General features: G+C 36.6%; 2 protein-coding genes and 1 long non-coding RNA gene across 6 annotated transcripts in view; 1 reads left to right on the forward strand and 2 right to left on the reverse strand.

Moving 5' to 3' along the window:
• Positions 1 to 5,774: 5,774 nt before the first annotated feature.
• The window catches only part of LOC148692820 (uncharacterized), a 36,213-nt gene continuing 14,493 nt past the window's right edge, over positions 5,775 to 27,494 (reverse strand). Inside the window, exons 4-7 of the mRNA XM_088680234.1 lie at positions 7,039 to 7,104; positions 6,874 to 6,933; positions 6,588 to 6,630; positions 5,775 to 6,501 (exon numbers count right to left, since the gene is read on the reverse strand). Coding sequence (XP_088536360.1) covers positions 6,404 to 6,501; positions 6,588 to 6,630; positions 6,874 to 6,933; positions 7,039 to 7,104 — 267 coding nt within the window. The 3' untranslated portion in view covers positions 5,775 to 6,403. The remainder of the gene's footprint in view (positions 6,502 to 6,587; positions 6,631 to 6,873; positions 6,934 to 7,038; positions 7,105 to 27,494) is intronic.
• LOC137741474 (uncharacterized) lies at positions 15,943 to 26,068 on the forward strand. Of its 4 annotated transcripts, none has more exons than XR_015953669.1 (3): positions 15,943 to 16,286; positions 16,534 to 16,658; positions 25,402 to 26,068. It is a non-coding gene; the product is annotated as an uncharacterized LOC137741474 (long non-coding RNA). The 4 variants fall into 4 exon arrangements; XR_011069301.2 differs by lacking the exon at positions 25,402 to 26,068 and adding an exon at positions 22,227 to 23,105 and having other exon boundaries at positions 15,944 to 16,286; XR_011069302.2 differs by lacking the exon at positions 25,402 to 26,068 and adding an exon at positions 22,230 to 23,105 and having other exon boundaries at positions 15,944 to 16,286.
• LOC137743111 (disease resistance protein RPV1) lies at positions 22,011 to 24,974 on the reverse strand. Its single transcript, XM_088680448.1, has 4 exons — positions 24,484 to 24,974; positions 23,089 to 24,190; positions 22,887 to 22,967; positions 22,011 to 22,636 (listed from the first exon to the last, which is right to left on the reverse strand). The coding sequence occupies exons 1-4, from the start codon at positions 24,972 to 24,974 to the stop codon at positions 22,223 to 22,225; spliced, it is 2,088 nt and encodes a 695-aa protein (XP_088536574.1). The 3' UTR covers positions 22,011 to 22,222.

Consider the following 27,494-nt stretch of genomic DNA (forward strand, 5'->3'; position numbering starts at 1 on the left):
AAAAAATGTTGTAAGTGAATAGTATCTAAAATGACTTTTTAGAGTAAAATTGTCATTTTCGTTAAAAGTGAAAAGTACCAGGAGTGTTTCATTAAAACTCCCTATTTTTAAAGGTCTAAAATTTGAAATTCTCATTTTCACACTATTTTAAAAAACTAAGAATCATGCATGGACTATTTGTATTTTCCATTGCTTGAGAATTGATGTGCCCCTTTTATTAGGCACCTTTGAGATTGCTTATTCCCTAAACCCTATATACAAATATACACCAAAGCAAATTCTACCATAACCAACTGTTGATGAAAGCAATTCCCTCTTCCCATTTTGGTATGCCAAGTGCTTTTATGTAACTAATTCCTCCGTCACAATACAGAAAAAATATTTTAGAAGAAGAAGTCATTACTAAAGTTAAGGATCGAATTAAGGAAGCCCTAGTGCGTAGTGAATCCCCTCGCTCCCTATATTATTGGATATTGCAGCATATGCCTCCCGATGACCAACAAAACACTCATGCTTTTATCGACCATGCAGAAATTAATAAGGACAATACAGAAATTTTATGGGGATGCACATATCTCATTGTTTGTGAATAATGTATATTAATTGTGTTAACTTTATAAACAGCATCGTTTAGTTTCTTAATATTTGATCGGTTGAAGGTCATCTCTATAAAAAATCATTCGAATCGGAAATCGTTTATGCATCTAACTACATAAAACAAGTCGGCATTAAGAACAAAATATTGTTATGGAACGATATTTACACAATGTCTTCACCTACATTAGCAACAAAATGATTCAAAATTGAAATACAATTAAAGAAAGATCCACCCACCATGTATCCCATTATTGGTGATCACATATAAGGGCCCCTTATTTTGATAGGGATTTGCATGCAAATCGGATTATGCGGTCAGAAGGTTACATACAATTGCCATATATGCAATGGTACGTGTACATAGTTGTTATTTGGTAGCCAACTTGTATTAGTATAATATATTTAACCACAAATCCCGATTTTAATTGATTAACAAATAAAGAATCAAAGATATTTTTAAGAAGACATTTTCTTTGCTTAGTGGGTGTAGGGGAGTATTTCATATATTCACGTCATGTACCAATCAAACATAAAGCCTTTCTTGTTTCGTCCTTTTTACATTTCTCACCAGGCAATCCAATCCCAAGCCCCCCACTTGATCAGCAGACGTTAAAAATGTAAAGGAGTGCACCCAAATTTAGCAAAGTTTTTTGCATGGCTAACCTAATATAGAAAAAGGGCCGGCCTCAATATCATGACGTTTTTATTGAGTAATGTTAGGAATATTAAGTTTTTAGATCAAATTTGTAAATCTTGTGATGCATCACCAATATAAGATAAGTACGTTAATCAATATTTACATAATAGTCCAATCATCAACAACCATGTGATATGGCTTACAAAATTTGATCTAAATGGATGGTCTTTCTGGCATTACCCGTTTGTTTTTAGCTTTTTGAATTTTATTTTAGGATAGTGCGATTCACACTCATTTTTACCTCCTGAACCCTTATTAATTTTTGGTCAATTCGTTCGATCCAATGACCGGAAATTAAGAAGGGTATGAAAGAAAAAAATGAGTGTATGGATAACACTATTCTTATTTTATTGGATGATGTGTCACCAATAAAAAAACAAGCACGATAATCGACATTTAATTAATAATCCAATTATCTACAACCACATCATTTGGTTTAAAAAATTGAACTCTTTAAAATTACCCTATTTTATTAAGAGTAATGCTAGAGAGATTAAATTTTGGAAACTAAAGGACATAGAAGTTTATGATTGGTTTATTACATAAACGTTGATAAACATGCTCATTCTTATTGGTGACACATCATTTAGTTTGCAAATTTAGTCTCCCTAGTATTTCTTATTTCATTAATGTTAATTAAGAGCATAAACGTGTTGATGACTAGCTAATCATTAATTAATGTAAGTCTTACAATGGATTCTTCTCAAATCAGCAACTAGGAACCATTCTCGTGCACGTGAATGACTAACGTTAATAAACGTGATTTTAACATTGTAATTAAAAAAATTTAAATATCTACGTCAACATATGTTTGTAAACAATAACTAAGTCGTCAAGCTTTAAACTTTGAAGATAGTTTCTTCACACAATAGTTTTCCCTTATGGGTAGGCAATGCACCTGAAAGTGATCTTTAATTTTATTAAAATCTAAATTCTCTAATCCCTTTGGTATATTATTTGACGGAGAATCGACTGTAATACACACAATTGACAGATAAAGTTCTCTTAGTAAATTTAGATTCAGGAAATAATCAATATAATTACTGATTTACAATCTGCAATATAAGGATATTATGTTTGTAGACAATCTAACAATAAAACATTTCTTCACATTTAGATTAAAAAAACAAGGAATTGATCTTCTATTATCCGTCAATCATATGTTTGGTAACTAGGATTGAATATCATATTCAAGATATGTTGACGTAAAAAATGAGGGTCAACTTTCAAATTTTGTTCAGATTAAAAGAATTAGATAATTAGTCAGAAGGTGTTGATATTCTATTATTATGGTTTATGAATTGGATACAGCGAAGGCACTAAACATGATAATATTTCTCGAAGAATCACATTTCTCCCGCAAAACCACCAAGAAGTATGTGATAACTTTTTTCAAAATGAACTAGTGCAAACTAGCCAAAAATGATCAGTCAGACATTGCAGCCAATCCGGTGATTGAACAAAAGATGATCATCTCTTGATGGAAACCTAAAACCCCAAATAGAGGTATACCTAAAACCACATTTTTTTCAAGCAAAGAAGGGTGCAAATACACCTTGTACGAAATTTAAAAACTAATCTCCATTTCTTTGTTCAACATGGTGAGTTATTCATTCAATCAATTACATTAATTTTAAAAATAGAAACTATTACCTTAATTTTTATCTTATTTTTGTTAGAGAATGAAACAATTAAGGGTAGGGTCAAAGATGATATGCAAGTTGGATAAGCTTTTGTGGTTGTAACTTGTACGCAAACGCAAAAATGATATATTTTGTAATTAGATTCCCATCATAAACATCCATGTCAAAGATTCATTGGTCTTGAATATACCTACCATTAATATTTTCTAGGCATCCAATCAAGTTACTAAATATATGTCGTGAGAAAAGCTCTAAGTTAGAATATCTAGCACTCAATCCAATTCAAGACGGACCCTCTTACATAGCTGGTCAACAAGGGACTGCTTAGATTATAAAACAAGTCCAATTCTCTTTTGAGTAAAATTTTGATCTAGAAGAAATTGACGCTGGACTCTGAACAAAACCCTAAACGGTCCTTTTCAATTTATTTTACTCATGAGCCTAGTGGTCAAATTTATTGGAGATATTTGGTTGACGAGCCTAATTTAATTATTTGATACGTTACGGTATTGAAAGAAAAAAGAATTAAACTGATGACCTGTGAGTGTCTTTAATTAATTAAGTTACAAGCTCATTACTGATGCATGTAGTTTGCGTTCTTTTCACGTATATGGAATTTACTGTGATGTTCTAAAAAAAAAAGAAAAAAAAAAAAAAAAAAGGAGGAAGTGATGAGATTAGGTTGTGTTTTGGAAACGCACTGAAAGCTAAATGAAGAGTTAAAATGTACAATGTCTAATCAGACAATATATTGGTCGCACGAAGGGTCCCACCGGATCTAGTGCTGTGGTGCTGGTGGTCTATATTCAGATGAGTGATTTAAAATTGAAATTTTGAATATAAAAGTAAATGTAAATAACCACTAGAGCTATAAGTTTGTATAATAAACTTATTTTTTAAGGGGAATAACAGGCTATTTTGGTTTGGCGGTTTTTTCATGATAAATTTCTTATCGAATGTGCACTTTAACAACGTGATATTTCTTTGGCGTTCATTTGTTGTTTATGTCATAATTCTGAGCAATCTATTGTTCATCTTTTCTTAAGTTGTCGGATACCTAGCAGCTTTGGAGGTAGTTAGCATGTTGATTTGGTACCTTTTTGTCTTTAGATTCTTTGGTTGCTTTTTGAGATGCCTACGTACATAAGCCCTTTTCTCAACAGTTGCACAATCTCTGGATTTTTGCTGGTCTTTCTACTATTTCGGCTATTTGAAAAGCTTGAAATAAGTTTATTTTTTAGGGTCGCCCAATCTATTTTCGTCGTATTTGCATGTCTATCAATTATGGGATTGTTCAAGGTAAGAAGTTTATCAAGTTTTGACACTAGTATCACTTCTTCTTTGGGGATCCAGCCTATCCCTCGCAAGGTGCCAACTATTCTTCCTGTGCTTTGGTCTTCTCCTTGGTTTTCTTGGATTAAACTTAATACAAATGGTTTGTCCAAAGTAAATCCCGGTCAATTTCTTAGTGGCTTTTGCTATTGGTCATTGCAACTCTTTCTTTGCAGAATTATCAGCAATTATTATTGGTGTAAAGTTTGTACCAGCAAGGTTGGCATTGCCCTTGGTTGGAAAGTGATCTTCTAGTGTTATTTCTGCTCTTCAATCGACTAATTTTGATCCTCATTGGCCTCTTTGTACGTAATAGTCTATTTGTTTGGACTGCATTTAGAAGATGACTTTCTACACTTCTCACATATATCACGAAGGAAATGTTGTTGCGGACAATTTTGCTAACATGAGCATGTCTTCTCCAACTTTAGTATGGGATGATTCCCTTCCATCGGCGGCTCTTGCTGCTTTATTTTTAGACTATGCTAGCTTTCCTAGCTACCGCTTCTCAAATTAATTTACATATCGGCATACAGGTTTAACTCACTTTCTTGTTTTTTTTCTTAACCTTGTGATGTTACTTGATCTGTTTTGCAGGTTTAGACTTTTAGGTTTGGTTTTAGAGGGGTTAGGTTTCATGTCCCTCCTCTTTTCCTTGTATCTTTATTGTTTACGTTTCTAGAAGGGTAAGGTTTATGTCCCCCCTTATTTTTCATGTATTTTTTTTTTATCCATTTTCTTGTGTTATGAGGTTAGGTTTATGTCCCCCTAACTAGGTGTAACTTCTTTTTCGTCAGCAATAAAACTCCCCTCGTACTGTCAAGGTTTTATCAAAAAAAAAAAAAAAAACCTGGCGAATCACGATTATTCACCCTTTTCGAGCCTGGAGGAGGCTAGTTAGGAATGACACTCTACTTGTGGCCATGATCAAGCAGATTCATAGTTACAAAGTATCGAACTCAGGACTTCCTATTTTTTTGCTTAGAGAGCTATCGTTCGAACTTTTCCATTAAGCCACTTGCCATGATTATGTATAATAAACTGAAAGACAATCACATGGCGTCTAAAGCATCTCAAACTACATTCAACGTTTTCTATAAAAATCACAAAAAGGTGCAAAAATATTGGATTATTTCTCAATATTTGTGTAATACAATGGTGCTCTTTTATATATTTGCACAAAAGGGATGTAGAATTGGATTAAGCCAGGATCATATCTCAATTTATGCATGTCATCCTTGCACAAAGATCATGCTACTGTTTTATGCAAATCCAAACCCAAGCCTAAAAACAAAATCCGACGCAAAGATTTTCCAGAAGGTTACCCACCCCAGTACTTCAAAGTTCACCGGTGCACTCGAGTTGCTATTAATAGTAGCATCACATTTAATTTGTCTTCGGGCCTGGGGTGTCCCTCTTTGTAGGGCACATGCTTTAGTTTGGGGTGAACAAATATGAAGTGATCACAAACACTAGACTATTTACATTCGGGCAAAAGCCCAATCTAAATGAATGTTTAATTAAAATTCATTTGTAATGATCTAAATTCAGTCTGGAGTTAGTTGATGGTTACAATCAGAGAGAACTGAGACACAGAGTGAGAAGAAGAGAAGGGGAAGTCCTTGAAAGGGTACCGAATGTCAGTACGCTGTAGCGAGGAGCTGGAGATGCTTGGTGGCCAGAAGGATTGATAAAGCTTCTTCATCCTTTCCCCTTACGTCTCCGCCTTCACAGAACATAGGAGAGAGCTGGAACCAATTCCGGTTCACTATATGCCTATATGTTTACTCTCATTGACCAGAGTCATAATTCGGAGTTTAGTAATATGAGACACTTACAAAAACAGAAGTGCATGCATAGGCTGTAAATTTACATTCATCATACGCTATGAAGGGTTGCAGTGATTTTCAAGCTATTTATTCATCATATGGTTGACAAATCGCAGAAGTGCATACATAGGCTGCAAAGTTACATGAGTCAAGACATGTTATAATCGGCCTATTCAACGTTCTGTCAGTTTTTGAAAAGTGGTGTGGAATGCGGATAAGAAACGATAAGAGCGACTGCTTTTCAAAAAATGGTGTGGAATGCAGATACGAATGTAAGGTTTCTGGAGTAATAGGAGTTGACATTGTCACGCTCTTAATGCTAAAAACTCCCTGGCATTCTGAAGAATGCCTTTGTCATAAGGATTCCTGAACCTAATACTTGTGAAATTTTTCCCCGGATGGGCAAAAGATTAGGCATTACATTCTGCATACAGGTGAAAATTACGAAGATCCAGAATTTCTGCTGCGATGTGCACTTACCTGGATGCGGTTGAACAGCACGTTGGAACTCTGGATAATTCTTCCAGTTTATCTGCCAAAGAAGAAACCAAAATGAAAATTGTTCTATTTTGAATTGGGCGAAAAGATTCATGAATATGAGCGGAATACGGGTAATATTTCCAGTCATTTGAATTGTAAATTGATCAGAAAGGTCAGTTGTTAATAAGCTTAGAGACACATGGTCCCTCCCTCTCAAACACACACACAATGCATCAACCCATCACTTGTTTCTCTTATTATATGCTCAATGCTCATCGATCATTGAGGAACTTACCCACTCATCAGTTCTGATGTTGAAGCATACACAATATATATGCCAGATCACAAAAACCACCTGCTCATACACAATTGGATGTTTGTTAGATTTCATATGAAGCAACCTAATAGGGATAAATCATTCAGAAAGTAGCATAAGTCACAGAAATGCATTAGTACAAACCTGGCGCACCAACTGGAGAACGACGAACAGAATTGTGCTAACAACTAAATTTTCAGGAAGAGTAGGCTGCAAAATCGATTAAAAGAAACCAATTTAAGTTGCAGAGGTGTTAGGTTGATTTTATATGCAGGTTTTATACCTCTTACACTTATTATTTAGTCATGATTTTATATTAAATTGGTGAGTTTAATGTCTCTTGTGTGAGTTTTTGTAGAAAAGATGATTTGTGAATAAAGCAGGGAATTGGAAGCTTAAATTAGTGAAACACAAAGAATTACCGAGTGGGATGTGAACTAATGGGCTGGAGTGAAGAATGGAATAGTACATCATATAGAAAATTGGATCATTAAAGGAAGCCCGATATAATTAGGTGGTGCAAAGCATGCGACGATTTTTTTTCCCAAAAGGAATTGGGTTTTTGAGATTTCAAAAGGCACGAGGGGGATTTTAAATAATAAAAAAAAGAAAGGGCACATAAAAAGGAAAAGAACCCAGCACCGCGAGAGGATCATATCACGCACACTTACGGACTACCAGTTTTACAACTCCATAGAGGCTCCAAGAATTCCCAACGCATACACACACTCAAATACATAGTTGGAGTTCAAGATTTATCCATGTCATCGAATTCATCCAGGTTTGTCATTAGTTTAATCATGAACTAAGTCTTTTTGCTAGGATGAGGGTGTACTCTTATCATGAACATATAATTCTCGTTATTTTATATTAATCTTAGTTATTTTTGGTGTTGAGTAATTGTTATTGTGCTTTTTCGTTATCAAATAACTGGCCATTATTTGTGTGAAGAACTAGATTGTGACTGACAGGTTAAGTTTAGTAGATTGCTTTTCATAACAATTACCATGAATTACATAATTGAGTAGACATACTGGTTATGATTTGTGTAGTGTGGATGCAATTTTTTTCCTCCTTGTTCTTGGATAAAATTGCACCTACAAAACAAATAACACCTTAGGTCAAGGCCAAGAGCCCCATGCGTCCATGATGAATGTGGGGGCTTTGGCCGAAGAACCTCCGATGCCAAAGTTAGAATTTTGAGAGAAAAATGTTTGGAGAATTTAGCAAGAGAATTAAAATTGGGTTTTGGAGAGAATGAGAGGGCTTTTATAGGGGTGTGGCCGGCCTCCTTGGGTGAGAGAGGACCCGCCACTTGGCTCTCTTTGTGGGCTAGGTTCTTGATTTGTGTTTGATTGGGCATAATTGAATAATTAACTAATTAATTAGCCAATTAATAGAATAATTGCTTAATTGATTAGCTAATTAGTATAATAAAAAGGGAAAGATTTGAGAGTTATTTTGTGGAAAGGATTTGATGAGGATTGATGAAATAGGTTTTGAATTGTTACCTATTTTGGTCACTTTTGTTGGTTGATGGATGATTGCCCACTGCTTGCACGTAGAAATCCCGATGTGCCTCAAGGGTATTCTTGTCATTTTTATCCAAAGATCCACGTGTCACATTGTGACTATTTTTGGCTCCACATGTAATATCGTGTAATTATCCATTTAGTGTAAAGGGTTTCGATTATCTATATCTATGGCTAGACATAGCATGGGTAGATAGTTAGAAACACGGTTAGTATATTCTGACAGGAAATATTGACGAATTAAGGGATAATTGCTAGCAACATGGGAATAATTTGATGTTAATATGAATAACGGGATTAGATGGCATTGAGAATGAGGAACCTGATGTCCTAGTGCTTCTATATATTAATCTTTTATAATTCATTCACTTTTTACTTCGTTTTCGATTAATTGTTATTTTTACTTTTGTTTCATTTCTTTGCATATTTGAATTTGTCAATGTAATCCTTCTGTTATTTAAGTTTAGTTTAAAGTCAATCTCAATGGTAAATTTAGGTTAATCTAATCTTTGTTTGAACGACACTCTACTTATTACTATATTACTTGGATAATATTGTACACTTGCAATTATCAACAACGAGTTTTTGATAGATAATTTATGCTATAAATAATTTAACTTATGTGTCTCAAAAAACCACACTTGATTTAAATTTTTTTTTTTAAATGTTGCCGGGTGCAAGGACCGACCTCCGATCTAGGTTTACGTAAGATCCCGGACTTGGTAGCAACTCAAAAAGAGTACAGGAACTCAAAAATGTAACCAACAAATTATTTTCTAAAGTCATCGAACAGGAAATAAAAAATAGTCTGTAACTTGGATAAGAATCAATCGCAGTTCACAACAATATTGTTAGCTTACAGGGTGACGCGCATACTAAATAAGAAGCTTCAGTACTGATGAGTCCAAACAGAAGAATTAGGAAAGGGGATGATTCTTTTGGCCTGTACAACAAAGGTATTGATATCATTAACTACTGACGACTGCAATACAACCAACGGGAATATCGGTTGCAACCATTGCAGGCCAATTTAAAAGGAAATTACATGGCTTGAACTGACTTGTATGGAGACAACTAGTAGACAAAGAATTGTTATTTATCCATACAGTTCCCAAAAGCTGGACAATGGTGGTCGAGACCCTTTATGTATACCTTGCAGCTCCTGCAATATCGTACCCTCGTACCCAAACCAGAACCCTGAGAAAGACAAAGCATGATCAGCATTGAGATTACAATTCGCGTGATACTGGAGCCAATGTATTCTTTAGTGTATTATTACATCAACTGTGAATTTGTAAAGCATATTCAATTAAGAATCAACTTATCAACAGTTCAAGTTAGGCATCTGACAAACATGCTAACTCTTGCTAGTAAAAACCAAAAATCACTTATCGTTCTATTAGTCTACCAGTGAAAAAAATATGGAGAGAACTGAATACTAGTACCTCAGTTGACTGATGATATAAACATTTGCTAAAGCCTCCAACTCCTGCACAAGTAAAAAGTTCATTAACAAAATGCATTACACTATGGAACAACTTATTAACAAAGGCATTTTTAAGTTTCGACATAAATAGTATTCTAATCCCCTCAAAATTATGTTTTGCATCAAAATAGATGGAACCCAAGTTCAAAATCTCCAACCTTTTCATGATTATCAAATTAAGAAACTGACCCGCCACAACCTTGTACCAAGTTATGGAAGGTTGGAAAAGCTATAACAGAAAGCCAAGTTTCTCACCAATGTACATACCCACCTAACGTTGAATTGCTTGTATTATAATACATTAGAGATTACATTTAGGGTTTGAAAACCCCATTTAAAAAGAATATTTGAAATTCAAATATACATAGATAAGAGATTTACGCAGCTACAAAACAAATGAGAAAGTCATAAGCTTAACCAACTGTTTGAATATAAGAATTAGAAGACAACTCAAACACTTGAACTGGTGTTGACTTTAACTGAATGAGAACTTCGTCTAACATCCCCGCAAGCTGACAGGATGAGGAACAACTGGAAGCTTGGACACCAAAAGCTTGAACCTCGATGAAGACAAACCTTTTGTAAACAAGTCTACTATTTGATCCTGCGAACATATAAAATTTACCAGAAGTTCACCACAAACAACTTTCTCCGTTACGTAATGGTAATCGACCTCCAAATGCTTAGTTCGTGAATGGAACACAGGATTCGACTCCAAGGCGATGGAGTTCACACCAAATCTGTGGACAAACCAAAGTAAGCTGCAAATCACAAAACAAAGATCTCAACCATGATAGCTCGGCTGCAGTATAGCCCAATTGTCTATATTCAGCCTTTGTACTTAATCTAGAAACTGTTTTCTGCTTCTTGGAACTCCATGATACCAAGTTGGAACCCAAATAAACATAAAATCCTCCGGTTGAATGCCGTGTATCTGGATCTCCCGTGTAATTGGCATCGGGAAATGCACTGAGAAGCATACTAATAGGTTTATAAAGAAGACCATTATCATAAGTGGACATCACATATCGACGGATCCATTTCACTGTCGTCCAATGAGTATTGGTTGGAGCGTGCATGAACTGGAATACCTGGTTCACAGCGTACGAGAGATCAGGACGTGTGATTGTCAAGTTGCAAGGCGCCAACGATGCTTCTGTAAGTCTGTGGATCAGGATGAGGCTCTCTCGCATCCATGCTCAGTTTTTGCCCTGCAGGAACTGGAGTGGAAATGGGCTTCGCATCAACAAACTTGGTGCATTTCAAGAGATCTAAGGCATACTTTGTCTAACTAAGATGCATTTGATGATTGAAATAGGAACTTCAACACTGAGAAAATAGTGAAGAGGTCCTAAATCTTTCATGGAAAAGAGCGTCCCCAACTTCTTTATCAAGTGATGCATTTGAACTGGGTTATTGCCTGTAAGCAAAATATCGTCCATATAAATCAACAAAATCAAATAAACTCCTCTTTGAAAATTTTGCAAGTCAAAGAAAAAACAAAAAGTTGGGATTTTACACTTACATTTGCTCATGCTTCAAGAAGCTTTTCAATGGTTCCAATGGGTAAATTACGTAAAAAATTATCCTAAATGGGAGGATTTCACAAAAAAATTTTGCCGAGAGTTTGGTCCTTCTGATCTTATGGATTGTACTGAAAACTTAGTGAAGCTATGTTAAACTGGATTGCTCAGGACTATATCACAGAGTTTAGGCATTTGGCAAATCTTACAGTGGAAATGACCCCTGGACTCTTAAAGAGCTGTTTCATTGGAGGATGGAAACCCAAAATTCGTCATGATGTCAAGATCTTGAGACCCTTTAATGTTCATGAAGCTATTGCATATTCTCAGCAAGTGGATGCAAAATTAAAAGAATTAAATGTACGATCATTTTCTCGGACTCCCTTTTTTTACTTCACAATTTCGATCTACACCTCTGTCTGATACTACAATTTACCAAAGCCTGATTCTTTTGCAAAAAATGATACTTTTAGACGTCTAACAGCAGCTGAAATTGTGTTTAGACGCAAGAACAAACTATGTTTTAATTGTGATGAGAAGTTTTCTAGGGAGCATATTTGTACGAGGCCAAAGAGATAGGTTTTATTAATTGATGTGTATGATAGTGAGGATTATGTGGTACCTGTTACTAATGAAAATGATGAACCAAAAGTGATTGCTTGTGCAGTATATAGTGTAACTGCCCCCAAATCCATAAGAACAATGAAGGTAAATGGTTTGGTGATGAATTGCCCTGCCATTTTTCTTGTGGATTCAGGAAGTTCACATAACTTCATTGACATCTCCTTGGTTAAACACCTTAAGGGTCAATTGGATACCACACATCCTTTCACTGTCAAGATTACTAATGGGGGGTCTCTCACAAGTACCGGTTGCTTAGCTAAAGTCCTTTTCAGAATTCAGAATTATGCTACCATACTTGATTTTTATGCAATACATCTAAGTGGTTGTGATATTGTCATGCGAGTTCAGTGGCTAAGAACCTTGGGACCAGTTTTGCGGGATTTTAATAAGATGGTAATGCAGTTTTTAAGTGGTAATATTACCTTTCCTATCTCAAGTCCTCCAACTTAGGATCCACAATCTATTTCTTCTCTTCAAAGGACAAACTCCTTCATCAAGATCATTGTCTAGGGGCTGCTTTATTTGTGATTAAACCAGATTCAGTATTTTTATCTACAAACACAGTTTCTCAGTTAAGTTGTCAGCAAGATACTGAATTACAAGTCCTCTTGGAGAAATATCAACCTCTCTTTCAACCTCCTTCTGGTTTACCCCTTTCCAGATCCCATAATCATAGAATCCCATTACTTGAAGGTTGTAAGCCTCCTAGTGCCAGACCTTATAAATATGGTCCTTTCCAAAAGACAGAAATTGAAAAATGTGTTAAAGAATTGCTAGATTCTAGTTTCATTCGACCAAGCCACAACCCATTTGCTTCTCCAGTGTTGTTGGTAAAGAAAAAAAGGGTACTTGGACGATGTATATGGACTATAGGGCACTTAACTTATTGACAATCAAAGATAAGTATCCCATACCTTTGATTAATGAACTTTTAGATGAACTTTTTAGTGCAACATATTTTTCCAAATTGGATCTTCGGTTTGGCTATCATCAAATTCGTGTACACCTTGATGACATTGATAAAATTGCCTTTAGAACTCACGAGGGACATTATGAGTTTCTAGTTATGCCTTTTGGCTTAACGAATGCACCTGCCACTTTCCAGAGTTTAATGAATGAGATATTTAGACCTTATCTACGGAAGTTCATCTTGGCCTTCTTTGATGATATATTGATCTATAGCTCATCCTGGGAATTACATTTGCATCATTTAAGTATTACTCTTGAACTGCTTCAAAATCATCAATTGTTTGTTAAACTGTCAAAGTGTGCTTTTAGAAAGACACAATTGAATACTTGGGCCATATTGTCTCTAGAAATGGAGTGGTTGTTGACTCCAAGCTTAAGGCTATTGTAGATTGGCTTTTACCTACTTCTGTGAAAGCTTTGAGAGGGTTTTGGGTTTAAATGGTTACTACAGGAAATACATCCCTCAGTTTGGAAGAATCAGTGGTCCATTGACTTAATTAACCAGGAAATATTGCTTTAAGTGTTCCATTTACTCATTTAACCAGGAAATATTGCTTTATTATCAGAATTAATCACCATGGCGTCAAATATTCTCCAAAATAGGGCTAATTCTCCTTTCCAAAAGAAATGAGTGTCGAAGTTACTTGGATTTGATTATGAAATCCAGTACAGAAAAAGTGTTGATAACAAAGCAGCAGATGCCTTGCAAGGGTATTTAATTCCCAAACTGAATGTGTATCTGACTCTAAAATAGGTGGTGATGTTTCTCCAAATTCACCACCAATGGAGGAGGAATTATTTGCCATATCATACTCATATATGTCATGGCTTGATGACCTGAGAAGGCATGTGGAAAAAGGATGAATGGATTCTGGCCAAATCTAAGGTTGTGTTAGATTCCACTTCAGAGTCTACACCACTGGCTCATTTGAAGTACCATCTTGAGAATAGGTTTTTGAAACACAAAAATAGGATAGTTGTCAATCCTACAAGAGCGAAATTGTTTGAAGAGCACCATTGTACACCTTCAGCTGGTCATGCAGGTTTCCTTAAAACTTATAAAAGGCTCTTTAGGTCATTTTATTAGGAAGGAATGAAAAAGAATATCAAGGAAATGGTGGCTAGTTGTACCATTTGCCAACAAAACAAATATGACACACTTTCTCTGCCTATTCCTCAGAAAGTATGGTATGATATCTTTGTGGACTTCATTACTGGATTTCCACCTTGCAGAGGCAAAACAGTCATATTTGTGGTAGTTGACATGTTCTCCAAGTATCCTCATTTCCTTTCGCTATCACATCTATACATAGCCTTCTCAGTGGCTCAAGTTTTCATTGAACATGTTTTTAAACTACATGGAATGCCCACTTCCATAGTTAGTGACAAAGATTCCATTTTTATCAGTTCATTTTGGAGATAATTTTATAAACTACAAGGGTCAACTCTTTGCCTTAGTTTCGGTTTCCATCCTCAAACTGATGGCCAGACTGAGGTTCTCAATAGATGTTTAGAAACAAATCTCATGTGTTTTTCTAACTTGCAGCCTAAACAATGGTTGAAATGGTTACCTTGGGCGGAATTGAGTTACAATACTTCTTTTCATTTTGCTGCAAAACTCACACCTTATGAAGTAGTATATAGGCAGCCTCCACCACATGTGCCTACATATGAAGCTGGTACAACTAAGATCGACTTAATGGATCATTGGATAGAACCAGAGTTCTATCCATCTTGAATACTAATTTGGAAGCTGCTCAAGCTAGAATGAAAATTCAGGCAGATAAGCATAGGACCAAAAGATCATTTAAAGTTAGAGATTTTGTTTATCTCAGATTGGTGCCCTATCAGCAAAGATCATTGTCTTTGCATGCCTTTTACAAATTACATCCTCGACTTTATGGACCTTTTGAAATACTTGCTAAGGTAGGGTCTGTAACATACAAGTTAAAGCTACCTGCTCATTATAAGATTTACCCAATTTTCCATGTTTCTTGCCTTAAGAAACAATTGGGCACATCTGTCTCTCCAACTGTTCAATTACCATCAGTTCAAGATGCAGGACTGTATCAAGATGTACCTGCAAGTTATCTTAGCTAGAAGAATGGTTCAACAAGGGAATTCTTCAATAACTAAAGTTTTGGTTCATTAGAAAAATCATCCTTCCGAAGATGCATCTTGGGAGAATTTGCAGGACTTGCAGATCAAGTTCCCTGATTTCTAGCCTTGAGGACAAGGCTACATTTCAAAGATGGGAGTAATGATAGAAGACCAAGTGGCAAATGTGATTCATGTGATTGTGACAAGTGTCCTAATCTTAGGGAGCGAGTTGTAATAAGAAATTGTTAGTTGTAACTGAGATGTTGTTTGTTAGTTTTCTTTTATTGGATAAGCTTTAAACAGAAAAGCTACTATATAGCTTCTGGTGCAAGATACCAAAAGGGTTATGAGAAATACAATTCAGTTCTTCTTCTTTTAGTAATTCTTATAGCAATTCTAGGTCAAGGTTGATTTAGATTCTATCATTTATACCTTCTGTCTCTTTGAATGTCAAATCATCCATTAAATTGATAAGTGTTTTGTCAATGTGATACAATTTCAATATCTTTGGGTGCAATATGAGACAATTGAAACTTTGTAGCCCATTTTGAAAATCACCCTAAACATGGAGTGTATAAAAATTAGTTAACCCTACCTTCAATTATTTTTAAACCTTTAAAACACTTTTAAAATTTTTATCTTTTGTATAATCAATGTGGCAACATATTATTGGACTTATAAACCCTACATTATACGTATGCTTAACTAGCACATTAAGGGCGTGTTTGTTTGCCATTCTTAGCCTTTACTGAATTGGACTAGACTAACATCTAGTCTAATTATGTGTTTGTTAGCAGTAGGGATTAGCATTAGTGGGACTAGGAGGGACTCATCTCCATTAAAGCCTTCACTAGAGGGTCTTAGTGAGACCCTCCAAAAAGAGCCGGACTGTTAAGACCAGCTTCGTTCGCCCCTCTAATCCTCTGTGAGCTTCGTTGATCTCGCACTTTCTGCTTTCAAACCCATGCATCTTGTCTTTCGCACATCAACAGCAGCAGTAGCAGATCGATGACTACGTCATCAAATCGATCTCGCCTTTCTGTGGAGGTGACGCAGAGGGTTGATGGGTTGTTTCTGAGGAATTAATCGACGGCGGCGACTCAGGCTTCTCTCTTTCTGGAGTCCAGCCTCTTTTCCTCTCACAGGTAACGACTCAAGGTACTCTCTTCCTCCTCCTCCTCTTCTTTTCCTGATTCAAAACAAATCCAAAGTTCAAATTGCAGATTGAGAATCTGCAGCAATTTGCAGGCTGAGGAAAATTGAATTATTCGCAGTCTTGTTACTGTGAAGTTTTAATATTTCAAAGTTTCAATTTGCTGCAGATTTAGTGGAGATTTCTCTCCTAATTATTGGATACTAAATCTATTGGATATTAAATTGAATTATTGTTCCTTTTTGTCTGCAGCTTCTCGAAGTAGCACAGAAAAAAATGGAGTTTTAACCTTGAATTATCAGTTTGGTATTTAAGGTCTGGTGGGATTAGTCTGAAGAAAAAAATGGTGCAAGAATCTTTCAATGGGAGTAGTCTCTGTAAGTTTATGCAAATGCAAATTAATTGAATTTTCATTTACCCTCACTTTGTTAATTATGTTGATTCAAAAGCAGTAGCTTCAAAAGCAAAAAATTAAAAAAAAAATTATGTTATTTTTTTTCTTTTGTTAATTATCGATTTTTAGTCCGACATTGTTTCAAACGTTTCACTAAATTAGTCCAGGTTAGTCTATTCTAAGCCAGTCCAACTTAGTCTCTGAAACTAGTCCAGTCCGAGCTAACAGAACACTCGACGATATCCAAACTAAATGACTAAATTGATGTGAAGTAGTCAATTTTAGGGATGACATTGCTTAATTTTGAATTTGGAAGTCCAACATGAAGACTTTGGTTCATTTTAAGGATCATTTGATAAAACCTCATTAGGGACAATGATGCCATAATTCAAGTCACTTCAATCCCAGGGCCAAAAACTACAACACCAACCATGCTTCTGTACAATCTCAATGCTCCTCATTTGACTAGTTCAACTGGGTTGAGCCACAAAATAAGCTACAATTTACAACTAAAACTGGACACTGAAACTAAGCACATAAGTTTGTTGGTATTTGACAGTTTACTAACTCAATACCAAAATATGTGGGTGATAAGTTTACAAACTCTATCACACCTCTTTCACTTTGCACTCTCAAATAAAATTGGACAAAGAAAGAAATAGAGAAAGGAGGGAAGCAACAAGTTTTGGCAAAACACTTGGACTTTGATATATGAAAAAAGGTTTACAAACTATTGGAATAAGAAAGCTTACAAGCTTCTTCACAATTGGAAGTGGGATTTGGATGGGATGATTTACAATGCTTGAGAGCTTCGGTATTTATAGCAAACCAAATGATTAAACTAAGATTATTTATTACCACACAAAACACATTAATTGCACCTAATAATTTTTATTCAACCATACCTAACATTGCCTAACTTTCCATGCCTAACTTTGACATTGATTTTCAACAATAGCTAGCTTGATTTGAATTTCCAACACACCTCCTCAAATCAAAACGCCTTCATTCCTAGCATTTCACGCAGTAGCCGGAATGTTTCAATTGGCAATGGCTTTGTGAAGATGTCTGCCACTTGTTCCTTGGTGTGACAGTAGACAAGTTCAATTGTCTTTTGCTTCACATGGTCCCTTAGAAAATGGAATCTGGTATCAATGTGCTTGCTCCTTCCATGTTGAACAGGATTCTTTGCAAGTTTGATTGCAGACACGTTATCTACGTGAATCACAGTGGATTCCACTTGTGGATGACACACTGACTTCAACAGATTTCTTAACCAAATTGCCTCACACACGGTTGAGGCTACAGCAACATACTCGACTTCACATGATGACAAAGCAACAATTGATTGCTTCTTTGAAGTCCATGAGAAAACTGTTGATCCTAGAAAAAACACATAGCCAGTTGTGCTTTTCCTTTCATCTTGGTCACCTCCCCAATCACTATCTGAATAACCAAATAATTTTGCATCTTCACCAAAATTATAAAATAGACCATAGTTTAGAGTACCTCTTATGTACCTCAAAATTCTCTTGGCGGCCAGCCAATGAGACTCCCTTGGTGTTTCCATGTATCGACTCACGAGTCCAACACCATAAACTATATCAGGTCTTGTGATTGTAAGGTACCTTAGGCTTCCAACGAGGCTTTTGTACACTGTTGAGTTTACAAACTCACCCTCTCCTCCTTTGGACAGCTTCAATCCAGTTGCGACTGGGGTATTGACAGTGTTGCACTTGTCCATATTGAACTTCTTCAATATGTCTCTCATGTACCTTTGTTGAGAGATGTAGATACCATCACTTTCTTGCTTCACTTCTATGCCAAGAAAGTATGACATTAATCCATTGTCAGTCATCTCGAATTCACTGAACATGGATTGCTTGAACTCATGGAACATTGCCTCATTGTTTCCTGTAAACAATAAATCATCTACATAGAGACAAATAATTAAGAACTCCCCTTTTTCACCATTCTTCATGTAAACTGAATGCTCGTATGGACATTTCTGAAATCCATTTTGGTGAAGGTAGTTGTCGATCCTTGAGTTCCAAGCTCGTGGTGCTTGCTTGAGGCCGTACAAAGCCTTCTTCAAACGATACACCTTATCTTCTTCTCCTTGTACTTGGAAGCCTTCCGGTTGTTCCACGTACACTTCTTCCTCAAGTACTCCATTAAGGAAGGCTGACTTGACATCTAGTTGATAAATTTTCCATTTATGATGTGCGGCAAGAGAGATTAGCAATCTTACCGTGTCAAGTCTCGCAACTGGAGCATAGACTTCATCATAGTCCACTCCATACTTCTGTTTGTAGCCCTTTGCTACAAGCCTTGATTTGTATCGATCCACACTCCCATCTGCAGTGCGTTTGATCTTGTAAACCCACTTGACACCAATAGCCTTCTGATTTGGTGGGAGCTTTGTCAGCTCCCAAGTGTCATTCTTCTCGATGGCATGGATCTCTTCTTCCATGGCTTTCTTCCAACAATCTTCTTCCACAGCTTCATTGAATGAGAAAGGCTTGTGGTCTGCATACAAGCAGAAAAGGTTGGTTTCTTCTTCTTCTTCTTGTCCATAAATCTCTGTGAGACTCCTTAACCTCACTGGAGTTGAGGAGCTGCTTTCCTCACTAGATGTAGGACCACTCCTTGCAATTCTGTGCACTGGAGTTGTTGTGATTGTTTGAGCAGGCTGTTGCTCAATCGGTGGTACAACTTCTGGTTCTTCAAAATCAGTGGAGACGATCTTCTCTTTACTGACTTCTTTGTTGTTCCACTTCCATGTCTCTTCCTCACTGAAGATGACATCTCTACTAACCACTAGTTTGCCAGTTAGTGGGTTGTAGAGCTTGTATGCCTTGGACTCTTCACTATAGCCCACAAAGACACACTTCTCACCTCTATCATCAAGTTTCCTCCTCTTGGCTTCTGGAACTTGAGCATATGCAACACACCCAAAAATTCTTAGGTGTGTAACATTCGGCTTGTATCCACTCCAAGCCTCTTGTGGTGTCATCCTCTTGACACTCTTTGTTGGACATCGATTCAACAAATAAATCGAACAAGCTACAGCTTCTGCCCATAACTCTTTTGGCAAATTCTTCTCCTTAAGCATGGACCTTGTCATGTCAAGGATGGTTCGATTCTTTCTTTCGGCTATCCCATTTTGCTGTGGGGTATAGGCAGCAGTAAGTTGATGCCTAATTCCTTGCTCCTTGCAGTATGCTTGGAAAGCATTGGAGGTGTACTCTCCACCTCTATCTGATCTCACAGCCACAAGCTTGTGGTTACTTTCTGCCTCTGTGAGTGCCTTGAACTCCTTGAAAATTTTTAGGGCAGCTGACTTCTCCTTGAGAAAATAGACCCAAGTCTTTCTACTGAAATCATCAATGAAGGTAATAAAATACCTATTACCTCCATAAGACATGGGATCCAATGGACCACATATATCAGTGTGCACCAACTGCAGTGGTGCCTTTGCTCTCCATGTATCACCAACAGGGAACGATAGTCGTGCTTGCTTGCCAAGCACACAACCTTCACATACTTGGCGTGTGGCTTCAATCTGGGGTAGACCACGAACCATTCCTCCACTTGACAGCAACTTTAGGCCATTGAAATTAAGATGGCCAAATCGAAGATGCCATTTCCATGACTCATCTTCCATTACACCGATGTTGCAGCTTCCAATCTTTGTGTTCAAATTCAACGGAAACATCCGGTTCTTTGACATTCGAACACGTGCAATAAGCTTTCTCCTTGCATTCCTGAGAGTGAGAAGCATGTTCTCCATATGTATAATGTACCCTTTCTGGAGCAGTTGACCAATGCTCAGAATGTTGCTCTTCATACCTGGTATGTAGTAGGTATCGGAGATGTATTCTTCTCTTCCATCCTTCTGGATGATCTTGATCTTCCCTTTGCCTTCAACTGGCAACTTTGAGGAGTCACCAAGACTTACAGATCCATAGGCCCCTTTTTTGAGTTCGGCAAAAAACTTCTTCTTTCCACACATGTGATTGCTTGCACCAGAGTCCAAATACCAAACATCTTGTTGGCTACTGGAATCATGGTGTGCTAGTAAGACTGTAAGTTCTTCATCAGTATTTCCACTTGATTCTGCCATGTTGACATGCTCACCATTTTTATGTGAACATTCATTGGCATAATGTCCATATTGCTTACAGTTGTGACACTGGATATGCGCCTTTCCTCGAGTAGATCTCCACTCCTGAGACTGACCTTGATTTTGTGCATAGCCTCGACATCTTCCTCGGGCTCGTCCTCGGCTACGGTTGGATGAGCTCCCACGACGTGAGTTCCACTGCCCACGACCTTTATTTGGTTTGTCAATATTCAACTTTGACTCCAAAGCTTGCTCTAGCGTTGTGGGGCTTGCATTCTTCTGAATGCGTTGCTCGTGAACTAGGAGGGATCCTAGTAGTTCTTCTGCGCTCATCACCTCCAAATCCTTGGATTCCTCAATGGCAGTCACCACATGCTCAAACTTAGATGTGAGTGACCGGAGTATCTTCTCCACAACTCGTACTTCATCGAGTCTCTCGCCATTTCTCCTCATCTGATTTACTATCACAATGAGCCTTGAGTGATAGTCGGAGATGCTCTCCCCTTCATTCATATGAGCAGTTTCAAAATCTGCTCGAAGTGATTGTAACCTCACTTTCTTGACTCGATCTACTCCTTTGTAGATTGTACTGAGTGTATCCCATACTTGCTTGCTCGTTGTTGCTTCTGCAACCTTCTCGAACGTTGAATCTTCCAAACCCTGGTATAGAAGATACAGCGCCTTTTGGTCCTTCTTTCGTAAGTCCTTGAGAGTGTTCCTTTGATCCGCAGTATATACGGCTTCTTGCTCGGCAGTGGGTACAACATACCCACTACTGACAACTTCCCATAGCTCCTGTGATCCAAACAATGCTTTGAATTGGATGCACCATCTTTCGTAATTTTCTTTCTTCAATGTGGGAACTTGGAGTTGCACTAAGTTGGACGCCATAACTGCTGCACCTGCCAGAGTGGTATTCTGGCTCTGATACCAATTGTTGGTATTTGACAGTTTACTAACTCAATACCAAAATATGTGGGTGATAAGTTTACAAACTCTATCACACCTCTTTCACTTTGCACTCTCAAATAAAATTGGACAAAGAAAGAAATAGAGAAAGGAGGGAAGCAACAAGTTTTGGCAAAACACTTGGACTTTGATATATGAAAAAAGGTTTACAAACTATTGGAATAAGAAAGCTTACAAGCTTCTTCACAATTGGAAGTGGGATTTGGATGGGATGATTTACAATGCTTGAGAGCTTCGGTATTTATAGCAAACCAAATGATTAAACTAAGATTATTTATTACCACACAAAACACATTAATTGCACCTAATAATTTTTATTCAACCATACCTAACATTGCCTAACTTTCCATGCCTAACTTTGACATTGATTTTCAACAATAGCTAGCTTGATTTGAATTTCCAACAAAGTTGAAACGCCCACGCTGTTTGATTAATCCAACAACTCATTTTGTTCAGTAGTCCGACTTCTGCTGCATTTGATTCCAAGTCAATCTTGAAGTGGCCAAACATACAAGAAAGATGGCAGGCAAGAGAGATACTTTGATCGGATTCTGTTCATGCCGAATGAAGCAAACATACTGAACTGTCGAGCAAATGCACTGAGCGATGCCGGCAACTAGAGCATAAAATTGAGGAAGACTACCAAAAAGCCACCACAACATTCCGAACCTCGATATAACAGCCTTTTCCTTCTTACCCTTGTGAATAAGCTCCCAAATGCAAGTGAGCAGAGATGCAAAAGCCAACAGCATGCCAATCAAAGCATACTGAGGTTTTTTGGGTGATGAAGCCTGATCAAATGCAAGTGACAAAATCTCTTGGCAAAGGCTGGCCATCAGTAAAAAGGTCCACTTTGTTGAAACAACCTATACAAAAAATAATCATTAAAAACATTCATACATTTTCTTTTTTCGGTTGCAAGTGATATTATACGCTAAATTCATCTGAATTGCGGAGATGAGGATGCAAACTTTGGTGCAGTGGGGGAAATACAATGCTCTAGTCAACTTGGCTAAGCCCAAGTCTGCAAGTACGTTCATTCTTAAAGCTTAAAAGAATATTTATGCATAAGAGCATGCTGGTTGATTATGGTTATGAAAGTTGAAGATGTTTCACCTTTGAGAAGCTTTTACCACTCAAGAATATTTCATCTGATTTGGGAAACTTCCCGATCATGCCTTTAATCTCACATGTTCCCTAGCATGATTAAAGAAACAGTTGCATGAACAAAACAAGTTATTTATCAAATACAAGTGTAAGTGTTTCCAATTTTGACTTTTAGATAATGTTGCTTTTGAAATAAAATAGATCTACTTACTGTGTTTTCCGTTAGAACATGCTTCACATATTCCTTGTAAAACCACAATCTGCTACGCTTTCCGGGCTCAACTAAAGAATCTTGGCGAACTATTCCTTTACCCATTTCTTCTAGAGATTCACTCACCCAAATGTGATCGTCTTTGATATTTATGAGAGCCCTTTGGACAAGTACTTTAACAGTATACTCGGGATTGAGGTGACAACTTTCTAGCATTTTTATCACATAATTCTTATATTTTCCATTTAAGAAACATGCAATGTCAAGAAAAACTTCTTTCACCTGATCTTCTAACACATTATAATTTATTTTGAGAATTTCTTGGATATCTAAGTTTGGAACTCTTCTATAACCATCTAATGCAGTTTTCCACTCATCGACGCTTCTACCACATAAGAATGAACCCAAAACTACGAGAGTCAATGGAAGCCCTTGAGCAAATTCCACTATTGTGCTTGCTAGTTTGGCATAATCATCTGGAATTTTATTTGTTCGAAAGGCATTCCAACTGAAGAGCTCTAAAGCTTCATCAAACTCTAATCCCATGACATTGTATATTAGATCAACTTGATGAGCGGTTAGCAGACGCTTGTCTCTTGTTGTTATGACAATTCTACTACCCAAACCAAACCAATCAGACCTTCCAGCTAGTTTATTTAACTGGTCTAGCTGATCGACACCATCAAGAATTAAGAGGACCCTTTTGTTGCTCAGCCTTTCCTTTATCACTTGGATTCCCTTATCAACATTGATCACCTCCAATTGTTTCCCCCCTTGTACATCAGAAAGAATAATATTTTGTAGTTGGACGAGGCCTCGACTTGTCATCGACTTTTCTCTAACATTTTCCAAAAAACAGCTACCGTCAAAATTATGGGCAATTGAATTGTAAACAGCTTTAGCAACTGTTGTTTTTCCTATTCCCTCAGTCCCCCATATACCTACCATGCGAATATCATTTACCCCAATACCTAAAAGCTCACTCATAACCCGTAAATGAGAGTCTATTCCAACTGGATAATTTGCTACGTTTAGATATTTACGGTTTAACACTTGTACTGATAACTCTTCAACAAAGTTATGAATAAATTTAGATTCGTGCCTGCAAGTTAAAAACATAAGAAAATTTTAGTTAAATAGAAAATTTAGCAGTGCCTATGTTAACTCCGATTTGCTTCATGAATTTTTAATTCGGTTTTGAACAGCCTTATCTTTTTTTAAATGTCATTTTTCCCTCTAGTACCGTTCTAATCTATCAATTTTTTCCATCAAACTGAGTGTTATTGTTTGTCGTTCGTTCAAGAAAGCGAAGCTTACAGAAAATGTGATAAATTGAATGTCAAACGTGTATATATATTGAAACTAGTTTAGTAAAAGGTAGGGTTAGAATCATACCCCTCCAAGAAATACCAGCCATCCAGATTTGTTGCTTCTGTAAGAGCTGTTCTCCACCTCAACACCTTCTCCATGTTCTTGATGTACTTGGATTCAAAATCAGCTAGTGCCTCGCCAAAACTTCCTTTTTGGTAACGTACATCCAAGGGATCAACCTTGTAATAAATTGGCCAAACTATTTGCTGCTGAGATTCCTTACATTGGAGGATCTTAACCAGTTCCTCCAAGCACCACTCCGAGGACGCAAAGTTTTCAGAGAATACGATGACAGAAACCCTTGACTCTTCAATAATTTTGACAAGCGTGGGGAATGAAACTTCTTCTCCTCTTCTAAAAAGGTAGGCTTTGATTCCCTTTTGAATAAAATTGTTGTGCAAATTGTATGTGAAATTGTTGTGTGTATCCACGCCTCTATAACATATGAAGATATCGTATTTCCATAAATGGTTGACGGAAGAAGAGGAGGAAGAGGCTCCTTGCCTAGTGGTCATTGTAAGAGCTGGCTATATCTTTATGCGAAAGGCTTATTCGACTCTACTCATATATATATACATACGTAGTTGGCTGCCAACAACTTTTTTTTGTTAAAAAAAAAAAATGTTGGAGAAATTTATAATTAGAAAATAATATTTTCTCTAGTAAGAAGCGCGTAAATATTAGACAATTTGTCTAGCATCACATTTGCCAAACAGTTTCCAACTAATTACTTGGTACATGCAGGCGTGGACTAACTAGTTCAGTCATATTTTTTTTCTAAAAGTTCTGGTTTGACATTCGGACGTCATTTGAAAACTTAATTAGTTTTGAATATATAACTGATGAGTCCATATTATACCATATATTTTACCCTTATCTTAGTATTAATATCTTAGTTATTTTGGTAGAATTTTGATACTTTGATATATATTTTCAATGTAGGACATTTGACTTCCTCTAGAGCAAAAAGTGATCAAACAGATGAATTTTGGAGTGATTCCAATTGGAGGATGTTCTTGATTCTTTCAAGATTATTGTGTCAAAGTTTCAGATTTTTCTACCAAGCCGTTTGACCGTGACGATGAAATAAAGGTCCAGCGCACAACTTTTCCAGATTGACGCTTCTGGACATTTTGGGTATTTTGGAGGTTAAGATGACATATTTTGAGGAAGATTCTTTCTGAGGATTTGTAGGGGACGTCCCCAGCTTTCAAAAGAGACTTTTGGGACCAAATCGGAGTCGATTTGGTTGGTCAAAAGTCTGATTTTCTGAGAAGTTTCAGTTTAAATAGGAAACCTTTTATTTTCTGTTTTATTATTTTAGTATGTTTCCTAGTTTTATTCTAAGACTTTTTAGGGTTTTATTTTGTAGTAGTATAAATAAGTCTTTTTAGCCGTTAGGGTTAAGAAGGGAGGGAGAAGAGGAAAAGCACAAGCCTTTGACAATTCAAGTTTATTTTCTAGGTGTTTTCTATCCTTGTTCTTAATAATATTTTTTTTTATGATTGTTCATAACTAAGTTCTTTTGCTAGGACGAAACCTTGAGCCTTAGTATGAATATGTGATTTATTAATTTGCTTATGAATGGATGCATGCTTGCTTTGAATTATTAATCATCGCGATTAAAACTATCTAATTGTCTTAGTGATTCGCGACCATTAAGATTTTTAGTAATTGAGGAGGGCTTTTTGTGATTTTTAGTGATTCGCGACCATTAAGATTTCTGTTGGACCATCACCCTGAAAATTGAGGAGGGCTTCTTGTGATTAGTAATTGTAAGTTCACTTAAGACGAACATCATGCTCTTAAGGGTTGCATGGTTGTTCAAAGGGTTTTCACAAAGCTTAATGAGTCTTGCATGTTTATATTTGATATGAACATCACAGATGGGTTGCATGTTAGATATACGTTTTCGCTTGAACATCACAAGGAAAATATACATTAGGAAAACTTAACATTCAAAGCATGTGTATGGAAATTCATAAGTAATTAGTAAAATTGCGTAGAATTGTTAAGGGGACGGCGGAACCCTAGGCTTTACAAATTGACTTTCTTTAAATTGACCTCTAGTTAATTTCTTTAATTGTTTTATTTTCAAATTCGTTTTTATTATATTAAATTCTAAAATCAACATTTTCTAAACTTTGTTTTCAATAATTAATTAAGAGTTGGTTTTAAACACAAATTATTCATTCAATCTTAATGGAAAATGACTTTGCTTGAGCTGTTATACTACGACAACCTTGTACTCTTGCAAGTATTTTTAAGTGTTTTTATCCCTACTTTTGCAGGTGATAAAAAATCCTATCAATAACAACTACCATCAAAATGGCAGTTTCGATGCGAACAAGAGTAGGAGTGAACCGTGTACAGAAACCCTTGACTCTTCAATAACTTTGACAAGCGTGGGGAATGAAAGTTCTTCTCCTCTTCTAAAAAGGTACGCCTTGATTCCCTTTTGAATAAAATTGTTGTGTGTATCCACGCCTCTATAACATATGAAGATATCGTATTTCCATAAATGGTTGACGGAAGAAGAGGAGGAAGAGGCTCCTTGCCTAGTGATCATTGTAAGAGCTGGCTATATCTTTATGCGAAAGGCTTATTCGACTCTACTCACACACACACACACACATGTAGTTGGCTGCCAACAACTTTTTTTTGTTAAAAAAAAAATGTTGGAGAAATTTATAACTAGAAAATAATATTTTCTCTAGTACGAAGCGCGTAAATATTAGACAATTTGCCTAGCATCACATTTGCCAGTTTCCAACTAATTACTTGGTGCATGCAGGCGTGGACTAGCTAGTTCAGTCATATTTTTTTCTTTCTAAAAGTTCTGGTTTGACATTCGGACGTCATTTGAAAACTTAATTAGTTTGAATATATAACAACTACCATCAAAATGGCAGTTTCGATGCGAACAAGAGTAGGAGTGAACCGTACACTACCAGAAAATATTATTTTGCCGACAATTTCTAAGCCGACTAAGTAAGAATTTGTCAGAACAGCTTTCACCCGACAGATTTTTTTGC

This window comes from Pyrus communis, chromosome 11 (assembly GCF_041283825.1).
Source record: "Pyrus communis isolate YQ-2024b chromosome 11, ASM4128382v1, whole genome shotgun sequence".
Classification (NCBI taxonomy): Eukaryota; Viridiplantae; Streptophyta; class Magnoliopsida; order Rosales; family Rosaceae; genus Pyrus; species Pyrus communis.

Excerpts from the sequence above, each read along its gene's own strand:
- LOC137743111 (XM_088680448.1), bottom strand. The coding sequence starts at position 24,974 with ATGACCACTAGGCAAGGAGCCTCTTCCTCCTCTTCTTCCGTCAACCAT. Across the intron at positions 24,191-24,483 it reads GGCTGGTATTTCTTGGAGGG|GCACGAATCTAAATTTATTC; the intron begins GTATGATTCTAA and ends TTTAACTTGCAG. Across the intron at positions 22,637-22,886 it reads GTGGTAAAAGCTTCTCAAAG|GTTGTTTCAACAAAGTGGAC; the intron begins GTGAAACATCTT and ends TTTTTTGTATAG.